Raw genomic sequence first — 20,885 nt, forward strand, 5'->3', positions numbered from 1 at the left:
TATATATTAATATTGAATGAAATGTGCGAGCAGAAACAAGTGAAGCGCTCATGTTTTTGTTGTGTACATTGTGTGTCCAACACATTACACATTATCACAAAGACAAGAAACGATCTGTAACCTTTTTCCAGCGTGCAGGTATTCGGGCATCATACATGCAGTCCAGTGCGTCCCGCAGGTTCTCACTCATAATGATGGTTCCATCAATGGCCAGCTTCAGGTCGCTCAGCGTGTTTCTGACCAGAACAATCACTCTCTGCATGCGATCAATCTCCTGCCGCAGGAAAATGTTCATAGGCTGAAGGGGACCCATGCTCATCAATCTCTCTCTGACCTGGATAAATGATGCAATCTGAATGAATAAAGGATGCCGTTTTGTACAAGTGCACACCTCTTTTGCTAAGACGGCATTGCATTGCATAGCTTTGTTTAAGCTATCTGCATTATTTTAGCATCTGGCTCAGTGAAGGTATTATTTATTATTAATCTGCTGGTGGAGACAATAACAAATATTAGTACTGATGCAATTTGCATGGGTGCAGTTCCCAAGTTTGTGTCCTCGGAGTGCTAGGTTTTTGAGGATGCAGCAGACTACTAAAATCTGGCATACTTTATTATTGTAATAGTTTATGATTCACCACCATGATCTAAGCTCTTTTAAAGGGGTCATATGATGCGATTTCAATTTTTCCTTTCTCTTTGGAGTGTTACAAGCTCTTGGTGCATAAAAAAAGTGCTTATTTATACAGTCTGTCTGAAGTTGTAAAACTCATCTCCATAAATTTCATGTTGTTCTGCTGCCATGATCAATAGAAAATGTAAACAAACACTTCCGAATTCAGTTTACTGTCAGGATTTAGAGGTCACTGCAGAGGACACAATGTTTTATTTACATGTAGCAACTCATTCTATTCTCAGTTTGTAATAATATAGTTTTAAATGTTTCAGAAAGCAGGGTATGGTGATTTTTTTTTTCCATCACTGAGTTTTAAATATTTTAGGAACGCCCATGATTGAGACAAATCTGCTTCTCGCTTTTGTGAGAGATAATGAAAGCAAAAAGCCCTCGTGCACCCTAAGGCACGTTTTTTCTTGCTGCCTTGTTAATTTGCAGATAATCAGAAGGGAGTAGCAGCCAATTACTGCCTATATGTTTCATAAGTACCTGCAGTTTGGTTTGAGAACATTTGTGAGCCTCAAAAAAGACAAATGCATTAGTGCAGGCAGTCTGTGACCTCAGCACCATCTGTCAACCCTGAGAATGTCCCCTCAGGACTCGAGCTCCAGACCGCAAAGGACATTTGCTCCCATTGGGCTCTGAGCTCTCCATCAACCATACAACATTTTGCTGCATCATTGTTGCCCAGTCTGAAGCTTTACCTCAGATGGTACAAAATCTGGAGGCAGTTTCTCCAGCATATCATCTGCTAGTCGACCCACAATCGCCTCCCTGGTCTCTCCGCCTCCACTAGAGCTGTCCTTTGGTTGGATGCTCAGGATATTGTCTAGTACATCCTTGGCGAGTTTGCTTTGGTAGGTGATGTCTGCATTTGGGTGGAGGCCGAACACCTCAGGGGTGTCATATGTGGGGAGACCCTGCAAGAGAGAAACAGATCAACTTATCAACATCTATCTATCTATCTATCTATCTATCAACATAATAAAAAATGACATTAATCCCTGTAATTTCCCATTCAATCTACTGTCTGTCTGCTGCAGCAAATTCCCCCATTCATGCATCTTTTGTCATCACTTTGCAAACCCTTCACACATTTTGAATTCAATTTTTTTAATAGTACTAATAAAGCAAATGTGACAATAACCAGAATGTGAATATATCATCAGTAGATCCAATTTATTTCAATCACATAAATTAACTAAATGAATCTTCCACAGCTAGCCATTTTTAAACCATGTTCATAATTTTAAATAATATAAAAAAAATATGCAAATAATTAAACTATGCTTGCATGATTTTTTTTTTTGAGTGCATAAAGGTCTATGATTGGGTTACATATTCTAATAATAAAGTTGTAAACTGTGTCTTGCAATCAATTTTCACATGATATCAACAACCATTATGAAAGCTTATTCTCATTAGCTATGAAAGCTAAAGCATCTTGTATCAGTTTTGATAAATGGATGCATGTTTTCCCACATTTCTCATCTTTTTTGAAGAGCAATCATGATTAAAGTTGTTTATTAGTTGATTAATACATGCATACAGCGTTGTGTACCAGCTATACAAGTCATCTCGCTTTATACATTCATTCATCATAATTTCCATTCAACACAAAGCTTCCTGTAGACAACATGTGATTAGAGAGATGCACAGCTGAATGAAAGCTAGCGTAACGATTTTTTCCTCCTTTTTTTCTTTATTTAAGCAAAATGTCTTGCATGTTTCTCAAGGATCTTTTGTATGTGGTTTCATTCACTAATGGTGATAAGAGCATTGTGTGTTACACACTGAACAATGCTGTGGCATGTATGCCGTGAGTGCACAGACTGTCTCCTGGAACTGTGTTTGTCATTGAGTCTGAGAGAGTCATCCTGCTGTGAGTTGGGGCTAAAAACATCCATCACAATTAGCTCAGACAGAACAAAGATAGGCATACTCTGCCAGCAGCTGTGCTATTTCTCTCACAAGGACGCCGCTGCCTTACATGACTCACTGCTTTTAATGTACAAATGGAATGAGGCCAGTGGGCTGACTGGGCTGAGTCTGGTTATGTTCCTCTTGGCACCTGAATAACTATTATGAGGTAGTGTGTGTGTGTGTGTGTATGTGTGTATATATATACACTTTATGCTTTATGCATACAGATTACATTACAGTTGACAAAAGATGGGCCTTTTTTATACTGGAAGTATAAAGATATATATTTTTGTCAGACTTCTCTTTTGGTCTTCACGTTCTGTTAGCATATACAAACTGTGCCAGATGCGACTTGGGTCATGAATATTAATTACTTTATACTCGCCCCAGCTCATTTGCTAAAAGGGGGCTGTTGGTATATCTGTACAGTGGTATTACCATTTACCATCTGCACTTGTTAAGCCCATTGCTAACATGACTGTCAGAGACTTCTGAGTGAGGAAAAAAAAAAGAACTTGCACAAAATTTTAAATGAATACCTTTGTAAATAACACATTTAGATTTACAGTTTATGATTGTAAATGTAAATACAATACAGCTTATACACTTCTATGGCAAGATACTTTGCATTATGCAAAGCTCTTGCCTAATATATGTCTAGAGAATGTACAGGGAATTTGTTTTTGCTTGGAGCAGTTTATTTTTTATTTTTTTATTTTTTTATTGTTTTATTATGAGTATTGTTTTTTTTAAGCATTGGTACTCAGTATTGGCTGATTTTATTGTAAATGTTTACTGGTGCCACTCTGTTGTGAATCCATCCAGCCAACAGCCCACAGTGTTGTAATAAACCACCATTGTCTATCCTCCAACACATTGTCTCACCTCAATCTCCCACCTCCATTTAGTGACAAAACCTGTATAACAAATAGTACTGACTCTAAAGGGACCAACTGTGCAGTTTCATTGGAACCTTTTATCTTACCTGCACATATTGGAGATACTGGTCCACGCTATTGCATCTGGGAATACTGTAGCCTTTGTAGAAGTTGAAATCAGGGCTGAACATGTTCTCATTGAACCACACCTTTGCAAACGTGTTCAAGAGACGCTTGTCATAGTCATCAGTCACCCTACCGCCATACTGGATCTCGCCGATCATATATCGTACAGTGTTCCAGGACACACCCTGTAAAAATACATATTCAATTATAATACTTATTCAAATTAAAATGCCAGGTGCTAAGTCTATTTGGCAACTTTTTGCATAAACCCTTGACAAAGTAAATCATATACTTTTGCTTCATACAATTTATGTAATAGGTGGAAAAAGCAAACATGTTCATGTCATACTTCAATAATAAAGCAGAGAAAGGACATTGGACTAGAATCCACATAATTCATAATGACTTCCAAGTCCTGTGTTGCTTTGTGTTCATGTGGCAAGATTAAAGGTGTATAATTATAGAATATCTTTAAATCTCAGTACAGATTAAAGGGGGTCATATGATGCAATTTCAAATTTTCCTTTCTCTTGGAGTGTTACAAGCTGTTCGTGCATAGATAAGATCCCTAAAGTTGCAAAGACTAATGTTCTCAAGCCCCCGGCCGTTCCTCACTCAAGCCCGCCGTGTGTGACGCTGTATGTTTCGTTGTGAAAGCGAAAGCGTGTGTGTTTGGCCTTCCAAAAGAGGACACAACTAGAAATCAGTGGTTATGTTGTATTTAAAACACTGTTCCAGAACAGTTCAACCCAAATATTCAGATGTGTGCAGCGCATTTTATGGAGGACTGTTTCCTGATCCTGGTTGGTTAGACTACAATGCGTCTGTGCACAAAGGCTGTTAATGTACATTATGTGGAAAATAATGTGTTTTTTGAACCTTAAACTGTATAAACACATTGCATTACACCAAATACACAACATAATGTTCTTTTTAGCAACATCATTTGACCCCTTTAAACAAAAACTTTTTTTGGAATGAGTTTATGATGTATTTGGTTGATTTCATTTTTATTCCATAATTGTGAAACCAGCAACACAGCTGCTCCATAATGCAACTCTCACCTTCTTGATGTCTATATCATCCAGGTGATTCTGGACAAACTGTATTGTTGCATTGAAGTCTGCCTGGTTGAACTCATATGGAATGTTCCAACCTAAAGGTCCATATTTTCGCCTCTCTTGGACAGTGGAATGGAGGAATGCCACACCGTACAACATGGGCCTCCACTGGACCATATTACTCACATCCAGAAGATCCTGACTGATACCTGGAAGAAATTATTAGGCATTACCAATTTCAAGACTTTCGTTATTATTAACACATTCCACACAAACCTTTTTTTATTCATGAAACTGGCAGATCGTTAACTTGATTATCTTTGAATAAAGAGGCTTCTCTATAAATAATCATGCAGCCCAGATTTAAATAGCTCCATTAATGTTTCTAATACATCAGTAGTCTAAAGTGATGGTTGAATCTTTCATCTCAAACAGGCAGAGTACAAAAAAATAAAAAATAAAATTCTGAATATCCAGAGATGCCAGGCTCACCTCCATAAGTCCTCTTAAGTCCAGCTTTCAGTCCCTGAGGAGGCTCGTTTGTAAATTTGATTGACATCTGCAGGAGAGTGATAGGAAAGTGTCTGTGGACCTCAGTGGTCATCCACAGTCTGAAGGTGTCATGAACACTGTCCGTCTCTGTGATTGTATCCATGAGTTCGTCCATAAAATGCAGACCCAAATGACAGTTTTGAAGTAAAGCCCAGCCTCCCTAACAGAAAATAAATAAATCAATAAATACATAAAAAACAAGACAAAACAAAACAAAGCACTTTTGGGGGGAATCAGCCTATGAATGACTTATTGTTGTCTCTGCATTTTAAGCTGGGAAAGAAGTACTTTCAACATCAAAAATGGTGGTACATACATTAGCCATGGAGTGCTGCAGAAGTTTGCGTGCATGAACTTCCTGCCCTTGTCCCATTGAGACGTAACGAGTTTCAATTCTCTGTCGTTTACCCAGGGCTATGATTGAGTCTGTTGGGTCTGAACCCATGGACAGGAAGCAAATGAGAGGAGTGCGAGGGTCCGACTCCTCCCAGGTCTTCTCCAGGTCCAGAATCACTCCCTCAGCATATCTCTCCCCCATTGAGTGCATGATGTACTTTCGTGCCTTTCAATTACACATTGGAAAACAATAATTAGCCTGAAGCAATTAAAAGTCATCACATGTATTTATGTAGTGCTTTATACAATACATATTTGTTCAAAGCAGCTTACCAGAAATAAACAGAAAAAAAACAATGTTTCAAAATTCAACCGTTATAAATAAATTTCAATTTTAGCTGCGAAGCAGCTCTACAAAAGATTACTCTGCTTAATTTAGTGCAATGTTGATTCATTTAAGAAGTTCATTAATTATGAACAAACAGCTCTACAAAAGACAATAGTATCATTACTCAACTCAAGTCAGTTCAGTGTTGATTCATTTCAGTTCAATGGCAGTGTTGATCTTACAAATTTCATCAGTTACAAATAGCATTCATCTAAAAAGGGGCTCTAATGAAAACAATAGAGTCATCATTCAGCTAAATTTAGTTCAGAGTTGATTCAGTTCAGTTCAGTAGCACTGCCATTGTTGCAGAGTTCATCAATTATGAAACTAGTTAAAAGGCAGCTCTACTGAAGACAATATTATCCAACTCAATTCACTTAAAGTTTTGCTGTCATTTGATAGTGTCAGTGCAGTCAAATCGATAGTGATAATTGTCTAACTGAGACGAAACTCTATCAGGTGATAGCAGTAGAGAAAAGACCTTGGAAGAAACCAGGCTCAGACTGATACCATATATATATATATTTGCTAGTAGATATATATATATATATATATATATATATATATATATATTGTCGCAGTCTGCAGCGGGTGTGCCCAGGAGGGCCACCAGATGACTGTGTTCTGTGAGCACATGGCTTGTGTTGTGTTTGTCTGTGCTTAACTATCATAAAAATATATTGTTCCACTGGCTTCATTATGAATTCATTTATACCTGAGCAATGGTTCTATCTGGACACCAGGATCGAATAAGGAGCATTCGTCTGAAACAGTCCAAAGCCTGGTCATATGCATTTGGGATTGGTTCTTCCTCTGGTGCTTCTCGATCAAACCAGCTCTTCCACTGTTTCTCATGACGCACAATCTGTAAATACACATGCACACATGTACCCAAAAGTGAATGATTCTGGTACTTATTTGGACAGATGGCATAAAATCGTTTTGAGAAGTCATCATGTTCTGTGGGGTGCTATTCAACTTTAAAAAATAATAATCACAATTTAAACGGCATTTTTGACTTTGTAGATTTATACTTTTATGTTTATTTTTATTATAAAAGAGCCAAAAAATATGACCTCATATTATTTACTGACACATTATGTTTAAAGGGATAGTTGAACCAAAAATGCTAATTCTGCTATCTTTGACTTCTGTATGACTTTCTGCAGATATAGATATTTTGAAGATGTTGGTAACCTCTCAGTTTTGGTTACCATTGACTTCCATTGTTTGGACAAAAAACACATCTCATTTCTCAGTCATTTCTCAAAATATATTCTTTAATGTCCTATAGAAGACAGTAGAAGTCATGTTTGGGACAACATGAGGGTGAGTAAATGATGACATAATTTTCAATTTTGGGTGAACTATCCCTTTAATATATTATATAGCATCTACAATGAAATGGCTTGAACTTTCAACAATTCAATAAACATAAAATACATAAGATAAAAATATTCTAAATGTTTTGTCTAATCAAAACGTATTCAAAGACAAAGACTTAACATAATGAGACTTGGATAGCATGGATTTCTGGTATGTCATGACATATATTGTATAATGCAATCTTGTGTGAAGATTAACAGTATTTCTGTAGTTGCAGTGCTCCAGAAATGGTTAATTAAACAAAAGGCTTTTAATCTGTTTGCCAAAGTGAGCTCATTTCACACTGCATTGAGCATGAAGTTCCCCCAGGCAGTCATGGCCAGTGTCAGCCGTCAGTGTGAGTGGCTGTGAATGTATTTGTGCCTGTATGTGTGTGTGTGTGTGTGTGTGTGTGTGTGTGTAGACAAGATGAATCAAATATTGACATGTTTACTGCAAAGCGGGAGCAGTGAGATAGATTTAATAAGGAAGGGGAGCTCAAAGCGACAGATATTCTGTGTGTGTGTGTGTGTGTGTGTGTGTCTTTCATGTGTGTGTGTGTCTGATCCTTTTAGAGACCATGTGTGTAAGTATCTGACTGCACACCTGATCTAGAATGTCAGAGAACTGCCACAGCTTGCTCAGCTCCACCAGGTTAAGCCATGTTATGTCCAGGATCCACTTTGCAGCTTTGGGTGGACAGGCCTTCAGGTCTAGCGAAGCACCTCCTGGGCAACATCAAGAAAACAGACCTGCCTTGTTCTTATTATGATTATTTATTTATAAATAGTTGAAGCTCTTATTGAATGTTGATGACTATGTTCAGAATGTAATAATAGCTTATTTAATATACTATATCATAATTTTTTTTAAAGTACATGAAACAGTAAGGTAGTATACATTAATAATATTAAAAGTTATATGCTAATTAGTTCCATTTGTAAGAATTAACAACTTAGAAATTCGGTAAAGGGATGAAATTCCTATTAATATGACCACCTTTCTCCTGAGGTGGCAACTGAATTTGTAAGACTATAATTAATATAATTATAAATAAGAATATAATTATAATTTGATTCACAGGTTAATGAATGTTAAATCACAGAACTAATGTCATGTCATTTTTTTTAACCTGTTTGAAATAAAATGGGGTAGAGTTGGGGGTATCAGATAAATGTGCGAAAATTTAAACAAAGGTTGAGACTAATGGTGTTAAAAAAAGTTACAGGTGTTAAAACAAAAAGTGTTATAACCATCCCCAGTCTCCCATACTGATATCTGTGGAAGTTATACTCCTGTATTTACCTCTTGTATATTGTTGTTTGTTGTTATACTGGTTATTTTATATTTAATTTTTATATTTTATAGTTTTGCGTTTAGTCTTGCCTTGTTTTGAGTTTAGAAAATTTAAATATTGACTTTATCCTATTTTTGAATTGATAAAATACCTTTTTTTCTTATAATATTCTTGCCTAAACAAAGAGGTTCTTCTCTGCACTTGGACACTAATTGCAATGGTACATACAGTGTACGTAGGAACCTCTTATTGCAAATATAATATCTCGCTATGATCTCAAGAAAAGCTCCCGTCTTATCGGAACAGAATGAGACAAACTACAGTGCAGTGAAGAGGGAGAAAGTGGCTCTCACAAGAGTGCATTAAAGAGCAGAATGGTATTAACTGGCTTGACATGCACTGCCAGCACAGGGAATCAAATCGACCTTCGAGGTAATGGGCCACTTCTCTGACCACAAGGCTACCTGATCTTTCAGTGATTAAATTTAAGATCTGAAGCTTTTACGAAGCAAAACCACATGAACCAGCATGATAATCTCATTGTAGTTCATAAATCTGCAGACTCGCCAAGGACTCCCCGTGAACAACATGTACAGATCACAAATTGCAAAAAGCCATTACATATGATTTTGGAAAGCATGTTAACAAAGTTGGAGAGTACGTTAACAAATAAATTCTGGGTCCAATACAAGTTAAGCTATATTGACAACATCTGTGGCATACTATTGATTACCACAGAATAACTTCTATTAATTTCTCAGAAAAACATGCGAGTGTTTCCATAGCAAAAGCAGTTTGTTAAACAATTTATAGAGAACTATTTTGTACAAAAATGTGCTATTTGTGTGGACAAGTTCTCTAAATAGTCCTAGAGAGTGATGGAAATACGATATTAAGATAATAAATTTTTGGTCTATTTAAACACTGCAGACAGGTTTGTTTACTGTATATCCATTTATATTATCCTTTCATGTATCATGTGAATGTTGCTATGTTTGCCAGATTTACATGGTCACAACAGGAGCAAAAAATGTTATATAACATTTCATAGTATGTGATTCCCACTCCAGTCTCATGTTAATATGGTATGTTTAAGTCTTGCGGCTATACTTTTGAAATATATCACATACTGTAGTGAACCCACTGGTCTATAATAGATCAGTGATTAAACCTAGAACATTCTTTCCAAAAATGTGGCTATATTTATGTCTCAATTCATGCAAGTATGCACCACACAATGTACTGCATTAGCCTTGTAAATCTTAATATGTACTGGCATATACTGTATATATATATATATATATATATATATAGCTATTATTATAATATATAAACTGTGTCTGAACTTATGTATTTGAGATGTACTGTAAAATTCAGCAGCAAGTCACATAGACTTTTGTCCAAGAATATTGGTAGACTGATTACTCTCTTACTGAAGATCATAGAAAACAGAGAAATTGAAGGAGAAGAAAGATTTTGACCTGCCAGAAAAATAGAGAAAAAAAGAGAGTGAGAGTCGACTCGTGGGAGCCAGGAAGCTTTCTGACCTTTAATGAGGGTCAGAAACTCCTCGTGTTTGACCCTGTTGCTCTGCATGTCGATCTTGAGGGTGAGCAGCAGGGTGAATAGGAATTTGTGTTCTTCGTACAAACCCCGAGCTGCGTAATTGTGCACCTCGAAGGTCATGTACTCGATGATGTTGGCGATCCGCTTGCTTGTAATTGGACTCTTTGAGGACCTACTCCCCAAGAGAAAGACACAAGGTTACAAAGGATTTACTGATAACAAACTCATGTAGAAGAATACTCACTGCACTTACACATCTCACGTGGACAGTATGACCAATAGGCACTATGTTATGACATCAGTATCACGTGAATTTATATTTTATCATTGCCAAGCCAACATTTCATGGTGGGGTCAATGTAAGCACAATATGGGTTTGAGGTATGGGCCCCAAATGGGTTTGTTCACCATGTCGGCCCTATTTTAATTTGTCCCAGTCTGAATTAGCCCATACGAATCTCATATAAAATCTGACTGGGACTAGTTCAGTGTCAAAAAAACCATCTGAAGCCCATACCTCAAGTCTACATTTCAGACCATGAAATGGGTGATATAGAAAAAAAAAAAGGTTTAGTCTCATACTATTTTGAGAAACAAATTTAAATGGGGTATGAAATGATAAATGAGTTTTACTTGGCCAAGGACAAGTCGAACAAGCCCAGGAACTGGCGCAAAGAGGTCTGATATATCACGTTCACCATGCTCATCTCCGTGATCAGAAAGTACAAAATGCTTCCTCTTGTAGCAACTACACACAGAAAAGAAGGTGTCAACAAAGGCCCTGTTTACATCTGATATTAACATCCAACTCAGATTCAACTAGACATGACCCCTTTGTCATTGATTCTTGAAAGAAGGGTCTTATTTTGTGACTTGCATCTGTGTCTGACTGCATGTTTAAAACCAGGGTTCCTCAAACAATTCTGAGTCTCTTCAGTGAGTAAAAACTGGCAAGTGTGCATGAACGGCTATTATTGCTCAGCTCTCTGAAATACTTGATTCTGATTGGTCACACAGGCCCGTGTCATGGGGTACAACGTGATTCTATAAAAATCCAAACTTCCACGACAATGTTTCTAACAATTACTGAGATGAGCAAGGTCAATGCAAATTTTAGACAGAGTGCGTGCAAGACCCTTGTTTACTACTCAAATCGATGAATCAACCGACATTTTGCTTGTGACAACAGATGAGTGTTTCCATTGCCTGGATCGCTATTTCACACAATATGGCCTTGATTGTAAAAACTGCATAGGTCTTTGAACAGATGGCGTGGTCTCAATGACTGATAAGCATGATGGGGTTGTGCGGAAAAAAATGACAAAGCATATGAGGTGGAATTGTTCCACTGCTTTTTGTACAGTTTTGGAAGCCTTGCAGCCAGTGCAATGTCCGTGATAGACATTACTGTCAAAAAAAAAAAAATCACTTTTAGTTTAGGTTGGTATCAGTCTTGTGTGACCAGTTAGAATGAGACAATTGTAAGGTGGCTGTCATGATAAAAAGTTTTAAAAGTTTTGAATTGCCTTTTCAGATTGTGCCAGCAGGTGCACACATTTCTGAAGGATAAATTTCACTGCATACCATAATATCAGACTGACAGTCTCAAGTGTGACATTAAAACTTGTAAAAAGAAAAGATTCTGTTTACCACATAGTCTGCTTAATTTTTTTAAATGTTTGCGCAATCTTTAAATTAATTAGGTTATAATAAGCATATGGACCTAAAACGAAGCCTATACAGCACTTTTTACTTCTTTGATTTGCCCCCTATATAGTGTTTCATGATTTACTGGCATACTAAAAAAGTCAGTGTATACAAAAAGTGTTGCTCACAAAAAAAAAAAAAAATATATATATATATATATATATAGTCAGGGAAGTTTTGGTACAGATTAGCATATACAGTACAAATGCAATAGTTTCTGTTTTTCACCTCTGAATGTGGTTAACCAGTCCGATCACAAAATATCTTGGACCATATGTACACTTGTATTTAGCTCTGTGCACTTGTGATTGGATCATCTGAGATGTATGAAGGATTCTATTTACGTATTTAAGTTTTACAGCTTGTGGTAATTCCAATAATTGTCACATCATAAGACTAACAAACTAGAGGAAGAGATGAAGCACATTTCTCGATGTATTGTTGAAAAACAAAAAAATTAAATCACTAAAAGACAGACGAGCTCTAAGCCCCCACCGGGTCTGTATTCCTCGCGGGCCGCATTGATCTGGATCTCAGTCTCAGCAGCAATCTGGAGTTTCTGTGTGACCTCCTCTGCAGTGCGTTTCGTGTTTCCCAGCACTGTGATGAGGCTCTCGTCATCCACCAGGGAGCCCTGCGTGCTAGTTAGCCTAAAAAGTAAATTATCCTCCAGTTCCTTCATTTTACGTTTATTGGCTGTGACATCCTCCAGCAGGTCAGTTCGCTCCTTCTCCAGTTCCTGACAATCCAGAAACATCACAGTCATTTCTCACCGCACACACTTTATAATTTGGCTATTACTTGTCATACACATTATTGTGATTAATGATTTATTTCCATGTCTTGTTTATGTCACTTGCAGTGTAAGCTTAGCACACAAACGCATTAAAAAGTCATTTAATGCCACTGCTCAGGGACAAAATGACATGAACAAAATTATAATAAAATAATATTAACTTGTCTAAAATGTTCTTTAGGGGCTATACAGTCCTGATCCAATTTTCATTCATGTTGATGTTTTTGGAAGCCAAACAAACCCAAAAATCATATTGTAGTAATACACTGTTATATCTATTGTTGTTTTCATTATTCTAAAATATTCAAATGTGATTATGCAGTAGTAATACATTATTATTATTATTCCCACATTTTTATTTTTTCGATATATTTTAAGGCGGTCCAAATAAATCCATGAACCTTAATATATAAATCAGTGTATAAAATAGATTTTTTTTCTGATGACAATAAAAACATTTACATAATTAAGATTTTTTTCTTCAGACAGCACAAATTTATTAACACTTAAATACATTATTTGAAAGAAGAGACGTGTGGCGTCAGTAGTGAACACACACATATCACGAACAAACACCCAGAGCAGTGGGCAGCAATATTGCTGCGGCACCCGGGGAGCAGTTGGGGGTTCGGTGTCTTGCTCAAGGGTCTCACCTCAGTCGTGGTATTGAGGGTGGAAGAGCTGTTCCCTGGGAGAGTATAGCCTACAATGCTTGTCTGTTTCTATAAAGTGGGGCAATTCCAACTTTGCAAGGACAGTCTGGCGCTTCCTCAAGGGTCTCACCTCAGTCGTGGTATTGAGGGTGGAAGAGAGCGCTGTACATTCACTCCCCCCACCCACAATTCCTGCTGGACCTGAGACTCGAACCCTCAACCTTCCGACTCTCTAACCATTAGGCCACGACTGCCCCCATACCGCTGATAGAATGTTTAAAACATTTTAAAGGGGTCATATGATGCGATTTCAATTGTTCCTTTCTCTTTGGAGTGTTACAAGCTCTTGGTGCATAAAGAAGATCTGTAAAGTTGCAAAGACTAAAGTCTCAAATCCAAAGAGATATTCTTTATAAAAGTTAAGAGTCAACCACGCCTACCTAAAACGCCACATTCTAACACGCCCCCACAGTGTAGAGTAGCACATGTTGTTTGTCATTTCTCCGATCACAATTGCATACATGGTTTTATGTTTTTGCAGCGCGATACGCAACGCGTAAAAAGACAGTATGAGTTATTATAATCAGTAATTATGTCCCCACTGGATGCAACAAATGCCTCGTTTATAATGGGTTTTATTGGTTTTGTTTCGTCGCTCCGAGACACGGCATCACAGTATGGTAAGGGGCGTAACATTTCCGTCACACGCTTGAGGTATTCGGCCAATCACAACGCACTGGACAGCTGGCCAATCACAGCACACCTCGATTTTTCAGACCGATGAGCTTTGTAAAAATCAACGCGTTTCAAAAAGGCGGGGCATAGAGGAGAAACAATAATGTACAGTATGTTGAAAATAATGTGTTTTTTTTTACCTTAAACCGCATAAACACATTACATTACACCAAATACACAAAATAATGTTCTTTTTAGCAACATCATATGACCCCTTTAAAAGACGGTTTTCTTTTCAGACCGATGAGCTTTGTAAAAATCGACGTGTTTCAGAAAGGCGGGGCATAGAGGAGAAACAATAATGTACAGTATGTGGAAAATAATGTGTTTTTTGAACCTTAAACCGCATAAACACTCTGCATTACACCAAATACACAAAATAATGTTATTTTTAGCAACGTCATATGACCCCTTTAAACCTTCAGGGTTTTACAAAAGGTCAAACATATATTGAAAAACCATGAATTTTGGAAATCTTCTCTGGTAAATATGCAGTACATGACTCAGTCAATGACTTGAGATAACAGATCAGTGTAAAGGAGATTGTGCCTTTTCGGTGGCTGTGCCTCTGGAATTGCCTCCTTCCACGTATTAGATCATGTGACTCAACTGAATGCTTTAAATAAATGTTGAAGACGCACCTCTACTCTGTTGCATTTAATTGTCCTTAGATGCATGGAGACTGAAGAGTGATGAGTTTTGTGTTTTAATGTATTTGTGTGTAGGCATTTTGTAATTTTGAGAGTGTAAAGCACTTTGGTCAACTTGTGTTGTTTTTAAATGTTTTTAAATCAATCAATCAACATTTATTTCTTGGTTGGTTGGCTGGTTGGTTGGTTGGTTGATTGATTGATTGATTGATTGACCAGTGTATGGCATTCAGGCCGCTGAGTCATGAGGCTTGAGTTAAATACTTAATTTTCCAGCTTCAGAATAGTATGATAGTATAGTATACAGTCAATTTTGCTTGGTTAGCGTTCACAGCCCTACCAGTCCAATTTTTTTGCCTGCTGTCCAAATGTACCTTTTCAATATTAAGTCTGAAATGCAGTTCCCCATCAGGCAGAGATGACTAACTAGCCTCAGGAGAGGCCATAAATCTATTATAATTCAGATCAGTGCTGGGCTGCATGTAGATCTGTACTCTTATTAGGCTGGGTGTAACGAGGTGACGTGGGTTTCAGGCCCTTATTCCTAATTGACAAATCAATGTCCAGCATTGAATATGTTCTGAATGCCACTTTAATTTTCTCCACCTGGGAATCTGCAGGCACTATCAAAGCCCATCTGACTCTGCCAGGCTGAAATGAGCTGAGACGACAGCGATTCTCCATAACAATGTGCACTACTGCAAGACACCCGTAGCTTTGGTGCAGTTCCTTCTTAGGTTTGACATAGCTGTGGGCTCCAATTTAAGGTGCTATGCACAAATCTTCGTGCACAAAAAACGCTTACAACACTGGCAATATTTTTGATGACAAGATTTCTTTGAATTGTTTATATCTTTCTTTCATTTTGAGAATAAACCTCACTAAAATTTGTTAGGTTCAGCCATAACAAACAAACAAACAAACAATACTATGTCCAATTTGTTTGTATAGTGATTTTCACAATACACATTGATTTTAATTATGTATAAGTAAATATAGAAATTAAAATTAACTAAGATGTAGAGTAGCACTTGTTGTTTGTCATTTCTCCGATCACAATTGCAGACATGGTTTTATGTTTTCGCAGCGTGATACGCAACGCGTAAAAAGACAGTATAAGTTATTATAATCAGTAATTATATCCCCACTGGATGCAACAAATGCCTCGTTTATAATGGGTTTTATTGGTTTTGTCTCGTCGCTCCGGGACACGGCATCACAGTATGGTAAGGGGCGTAACATTTCCGTCACACGCTTGAGGTATTCGGCCAATCACAACGCACTGGATAGCTGGCCAATCAGAGCACACCTCGCTTTTCAGACCGATGAACTTTGTAAAAATCGATGCGTTTCAGAAAGCCGGGGCATAGAGGAGAAACAATAATGTACAGTATGTGGAAAATAATGTGTTTTAATTATGTATAAGTAAATATAGAAATTAAAATGAACTAAGATTAATAAATGAAATGATATAAGCAATGTAGCAGTTGAGATTTGCTATATAGTATACAGTATATCGCCCTAAGCAAATATAGTGTATAAATGCAGATAGGGATGCGAATAAAAATTTATATGGAGAGCTGTGTGATAATACAGGTTCCATTTTTTTTTTTGTGATGATATAAACAATCACATAGCTGAGATTTGCTATACAGAACATACTGCTTTACTTGAATATACTGTCTGTATACAGGTAAAATAGGATGTACTATATGTCCAGCTATTAATATATCGCTGGGCTATAATACAGTTTACATTTTTCAATTAAACAATCAAGCAGTTGAGATTTACAGATAGTACATACTGCCTAACATGAGATTACTGTATGAATATTTACTTCTAAAATAAATGAATTGGATTAAAGTTTTTTGTTAGACAATTTTACTCAAAAACTACAAAAGATTGAGTCAATATTTTGCAGGGAATTATTTTTGCAGTGCTGAGGATGAAACAACAGAGATTTGTTAGATAAATGCTTTGAGTCTCTATGACTATGCTGAATGTTAGTAGTCTTTCAGTGTACAGAGATTTGAAATTCACACTCTTTGTCCACTGACCCCAAAAAATGACCAAAGCACTCTCTCACTCTTGCTTGCTGTGCCATAGAAACATGTCTCTGGGAAATTTTTTTTTCTCCATGTGGTACCATTGGGACCTTCATGAGGAACACCAGGGTATAACTGGAAAAAGCATTGTATAAAGCCTTTTCTAAAGCATGGCTTACATTTTAAAGCATATGAAGCATTATCTAAAATTACAGTACAATTAATCTAAGAGACTTACAAATTTGAAGAAAAAAAAAAACCTGGTAATTTCGGCAGTAGACAGAATGATTCCCAAGCAGTAAGTGATAATCTACTTTAGCTAGCTGCCACTTACCTGCCTTTCAGCAAGGACTAATGGTCAAATCACCTAATTACTTCTCATAAGCCAAGCTTAGTTTAAAATAGGCCCCCAACACACATTTCAGATCACTCCTACACCCATTTACACGAGTTCACATTCAAAGGGCCTATACCTGTTTCTCAGTGAGAATAACTCTTCCCAATAGCTGATCTTCCAGGCCCCTCATTGTAACAGTGAAGTCGATAATGGATGTCCTTGCGCTGATCTCAGGAGTGTATGCTGGGTTGGGCAGCTTTGTGGTCACATAGAGACGGAAACCCTTCATTACATCCACTTCTTTATCACCTACTTTCACCTGATGGCAAGAATGAGTCAGAGATTTAAAACTCCAGATGAAGAGCTGCTCTAACATCAACATGAAAACATATCTGAAGAGTAAAGACTGAAGAATGTTCCATATCTCAAGATGCTTCATAAGAACAACTAAGTTTTGAACATTAAAAGATCCTTAGAGAGAAGTTACTAAATAGAGCGTGTGTTAATGACCTTCCAAACATAAAAGGTGTTGGTGAAGTTGTTTAATGATATGCCGATTATCTCAACAGGGAGTAACTCATTTTATTTCCATGCCAATTAGCAGAATTAGAATGAACAGGGCTGTGATGTGATTATTATGCAGTGATTTGACAATGATAAAATGATGCCAATATCTCCCATTCAGTCTCTGTTATAAAAAATGTGTGATCAGGTGTTCACACCTTTGTATTAATAGAGTTGACTAGATAATCCTGTCAGAGCTCTTTCCGCTGCTTGCTATTTCCACTTCTTTTTTGAACGTGTGAAGCAGCTGCTGTGTGTGATGGTGAAACAGCATCACATTTTTAGAGCAACTGGATATTTGATAATGAGATCAAGGAAAGATGCCCGAAAGGCCATGGTTGTCACTCCCAGTCGTGTCCCACAATAGCGGTAAACAGCCAGAGCAGCTGGTGTCATCACTCTGACCAGGAACAGATTTTTCTGTCCTTTTTCAGGTTCTTAATTCTAAGCATATGTAAAAAAAAAAATAAAAATAAAAAAAATAAATAAAACTGTTCTTTCAGAGCACTTGCTATGACCTACTTGTCTATGATTTTGTACACTATGAATATCTTTCCAAGAAAGAATAATGACGGAGAGAGTGTTGAATACAATCACAGCTCATCTGTTCTATAATTTAACTTTGGAAATAATAAGAAAGAGCAGAGGTTCTATACAAATGCACAGTATTTTCTAATTCCGCAAAGCAATTTGGTTACACTTTATTTCGATAGTCCACTTTAGACATTCTACTAACTATAAGTAACTTTGTAACTACATGTCAACTAATTCTCATTAATTTGCAACTACATGTCTACTAACTCTCAGAGTAGATTGTTAGGGTAGGTTTAGGGTTAGTAGAATGTTGACAAAGAAAGTGTTAGAAGATATTAAGCAGACAGTCTACTAATACTCTACTAACTGCTAGTTGACATGTAGTTGCAAAGTTACTTGCTGTTAATAGAATGTCTAAAGTGGACTATCAAAATAAAGTGTTACTTGTTCATTTCCTAGTAAAAAAATAATGAAAGGCAATTTTTTTTTTTAAATGACTAGAACTGCTGAGGACAATGATGTTCCCTTTAATGATACTGTCCCTATTTTCTTCCACGCTTACACTATATTGTTGATTTATATATGATAGATTTTGATAGTTAATTACAGGAGAACATACCTGTATGTAATCATTATGTTTTTGCCACTTTCCAAGAATAAGGTATAAAATAAAATAATTAAAAAAAAGAAAAAAAATTAACATTTAACTCTTGAATCAGTGAAAAGAGGTGCATAACCTTCATAACATTTTGATTGTGAGCCTCTGGAGATCAAACAAAATATTCTAAAAGTAAAACTATAAATGTGATTATAATATTATAATCAAATATTAAAGTAATTAGAAAGACATACATTTTTTTTTAACATGTATTTTATATCAATTTTGTGACATGTTTAAATACAATTTACAATTCTGTATACGATTCTTACAATTGTGTAATTTTGTTATTGTCTAGCACATTATGTTAACTCCATAATTAATTAAACTAAATGTATCAATACAATAACTCGTTGGCCGGCGACAGCCATAACGTCACTACCGGTGCGACTATAGTATAAATAGGCGCCGGGAGCACACATCATTCACTTCTTCGTCTGAAGCTTGCGTCCGCAGCATGGCAAGAAACCTAGAGGACGCAGTGTCTCGTTCCCTACTCAGGGAACCATGGTTACATAAGTAACCTGAGACGTTCTTTCTGTAAAAACATGTTTTATTACGTATAGCGAACAGGGGAGCTCCAGTAAGCACACATACGTCTCCAAAGTGGATTTACATAAACCATATACATCTTAAAGATGATTACTAAATGTCTATATAACAACTGACAGGAAAATGTTCTAAGAGAATTGCAGATGAGCACTTCACAACATGAATCATACATCTGAGTGAGAGATGTATGTGTGCTATTATAGTAGAATTCACTTTTGTCAACACTGCTATAGTCGCACCGGTAGTGACGTCATGGCTGTCGCCGGCCAACGAGTTCGTGTTTTTTCAATGTATGCTTCAGACACGGGTCACGACGAGGCGTTCCCCATAGCAACCCCTAGAGGACGCAGTTCGAAGTTCCCATGAAATGGAACTATAGTTTTCATGCTATGTTGATTTAATCTCACTCATAGTTCTCACTGAAATACATGGAATTTGTGCATTCAAAGCTTAAAAAATAATGTACATTTACAACAATGTCAAAACTATTTTTAAAACATTTATTTATTTGTTTGTTTGTTTGGTTGGTTGGTTTATTGAACCACTCTAAAAAATACCTTATATGTGAACCCAGTCTTGATGAAGTTCTTCTCCAGGACATTGTCCAAGGCAGGATCCAATTCTTCCCCAACATCTTCAATGAGCAGGGGACGTCCTAGAGATAAACTGTCTTCTAGATGGTTTCTGAAGTACTTGTGATTCAGTGAGGTGATCTGTGAAAACAGGAAGACCTCATTACTGACCCACCTCAAGTTCTGCTACTAGGGAAAGCTATGACCTGAGGAGGAGGTGATTTGTTATGAGGTCATGCCTCTGAAAGAGTGTCTGACCTCTTAAAAAGAAACCATGCATCAGTGAAAGCTGTGCATTTTCAATTAGATTTTAACATGCTTCTTAAGAATATATGTGTTGAACTTTTAAATATGCAGAGGCCTATTGTATCATACCTTGATATAAGCAATACTAAAAAGTATTTTAAAAACAGTGAATTGTTTTGTCATTTTTTTCAGGCCTAGTCCACACGTACACGAATATTTTTATAAACTGAGTTTGTCCTCCTTGTTTAAAAATAAAAAAATTAAATCCACATTAAAATGCAAAAACACACAATGCTGTCAAGAGCATGCTAAACCAACCGTAAAGCCATGTTGGCCAATCACAGACTCGCCTCATGTAATACAAGGAGATAGCGGCGCACAATCTGACATCAAACAAAGAAGATAACAACGCGCACTCCAACATCACAAGCCAAAATCTCCGGTTTCACCATCAACATGACGGTGAACACTGCAACACTGCAACCGGAGTTTCTAAAAATCTTCACCTGTGCAGGAGTTTTCAAAAAGGTTCAGTTTCAGTGACCTGATACTGCGTTTGCGTGTGGACAAACAGCCATACCACATAGAAAAATCTGCGGTTTTAAAAATACCCGTGCTTGTGTGGAAAGAGCCTCAGTAACAAGCTGCTTTTTTCCATTGACAGTGTC

General features: G+C 36.9%; 1 protein-coding gene across 1 annotated transcript in view; it reads right to left on the reverse strand.

Annotated features, from left to right (window-relative positions):
- The window catches only part of LOC107751901 (dynein heavy chain 5, axonemal-like), a 122,326-nt gene that overhangs the window by 9,156 nt on the left and 92,285 nt on the right, over positions 1 to 20,885 (reverse strand). The window contains exons 64-76 of the mRNA XM_016567673.1: positions 19,957 to 20,112; positions 17,228 to 17,410; positions 12,371 to 12,614; positions 10,802 to 10,916; positions 10,150 to 10,340; positions 7,912 to 8,033; positions 6,656 to 6,805; positions 5,533 to 5,778; positions 5,157 to 5,376; positions 4,668 to 4,873; positions 3,585 to 3,788; positions 1,381 to 1,596; positions 122 to 334 (exon numbers count right to left, since the gene is read on the reverse strand). Of these exons, the coding sequence (XP_016423159.1) occupies positions 122 to 334; positions 1,381 to 1,596; positions 3,585 to 3,788; positions 4,668 to 4,873; positions 5,157 to 5,376; positions 5,533 to 5,778; positions 6,656 to 6,805; positions 7,912 to 8,033; positions 10,150 to 10,340; positions 10,802 to 10,916; positions 12,371 to 12,614; positions 17,228 to 17,410; positions 19,957 to 20,112 (2,466 nt within the window). The remainder of the gene's footprint in view (positions 1 to 121; positions 335 to 1,380; positions 1,597 to 3,584; positions 3,789 to 4,667; positions 4,874 to 5,156; positions 5,377 to 5,532; positions 5,779 to 6,655; positions 6,806 to 7,911; positions 8,034 to 10,149; positions 10,341 to 10,801; positions 10,917 to 12,370; positions 12,615 to 17,227; positions 17,411 to 19,956; positions 20,113 to 20,885) is intronic.

The sequence above is a fragment of the Sinocyclocheilus rhinocerous genome, unplaced genomic scaffold, assembly GCF_001515625.1.
Source record: "Sinocyclocheilus rhinocerous isolate Xijiao unplaced genomic scaffold, SAMN03320098_v1.1 scaffold752, whole genome shotgun sequence".
Taxonomy (NCBI): domain Eukaryota; kingdom Metazoa; phylum Chordata; class Actinopteri; order Cypriniformes; family Cyprinidae; genus Sinocyclocheilus; species Sinocyclocheilus rhinocerous.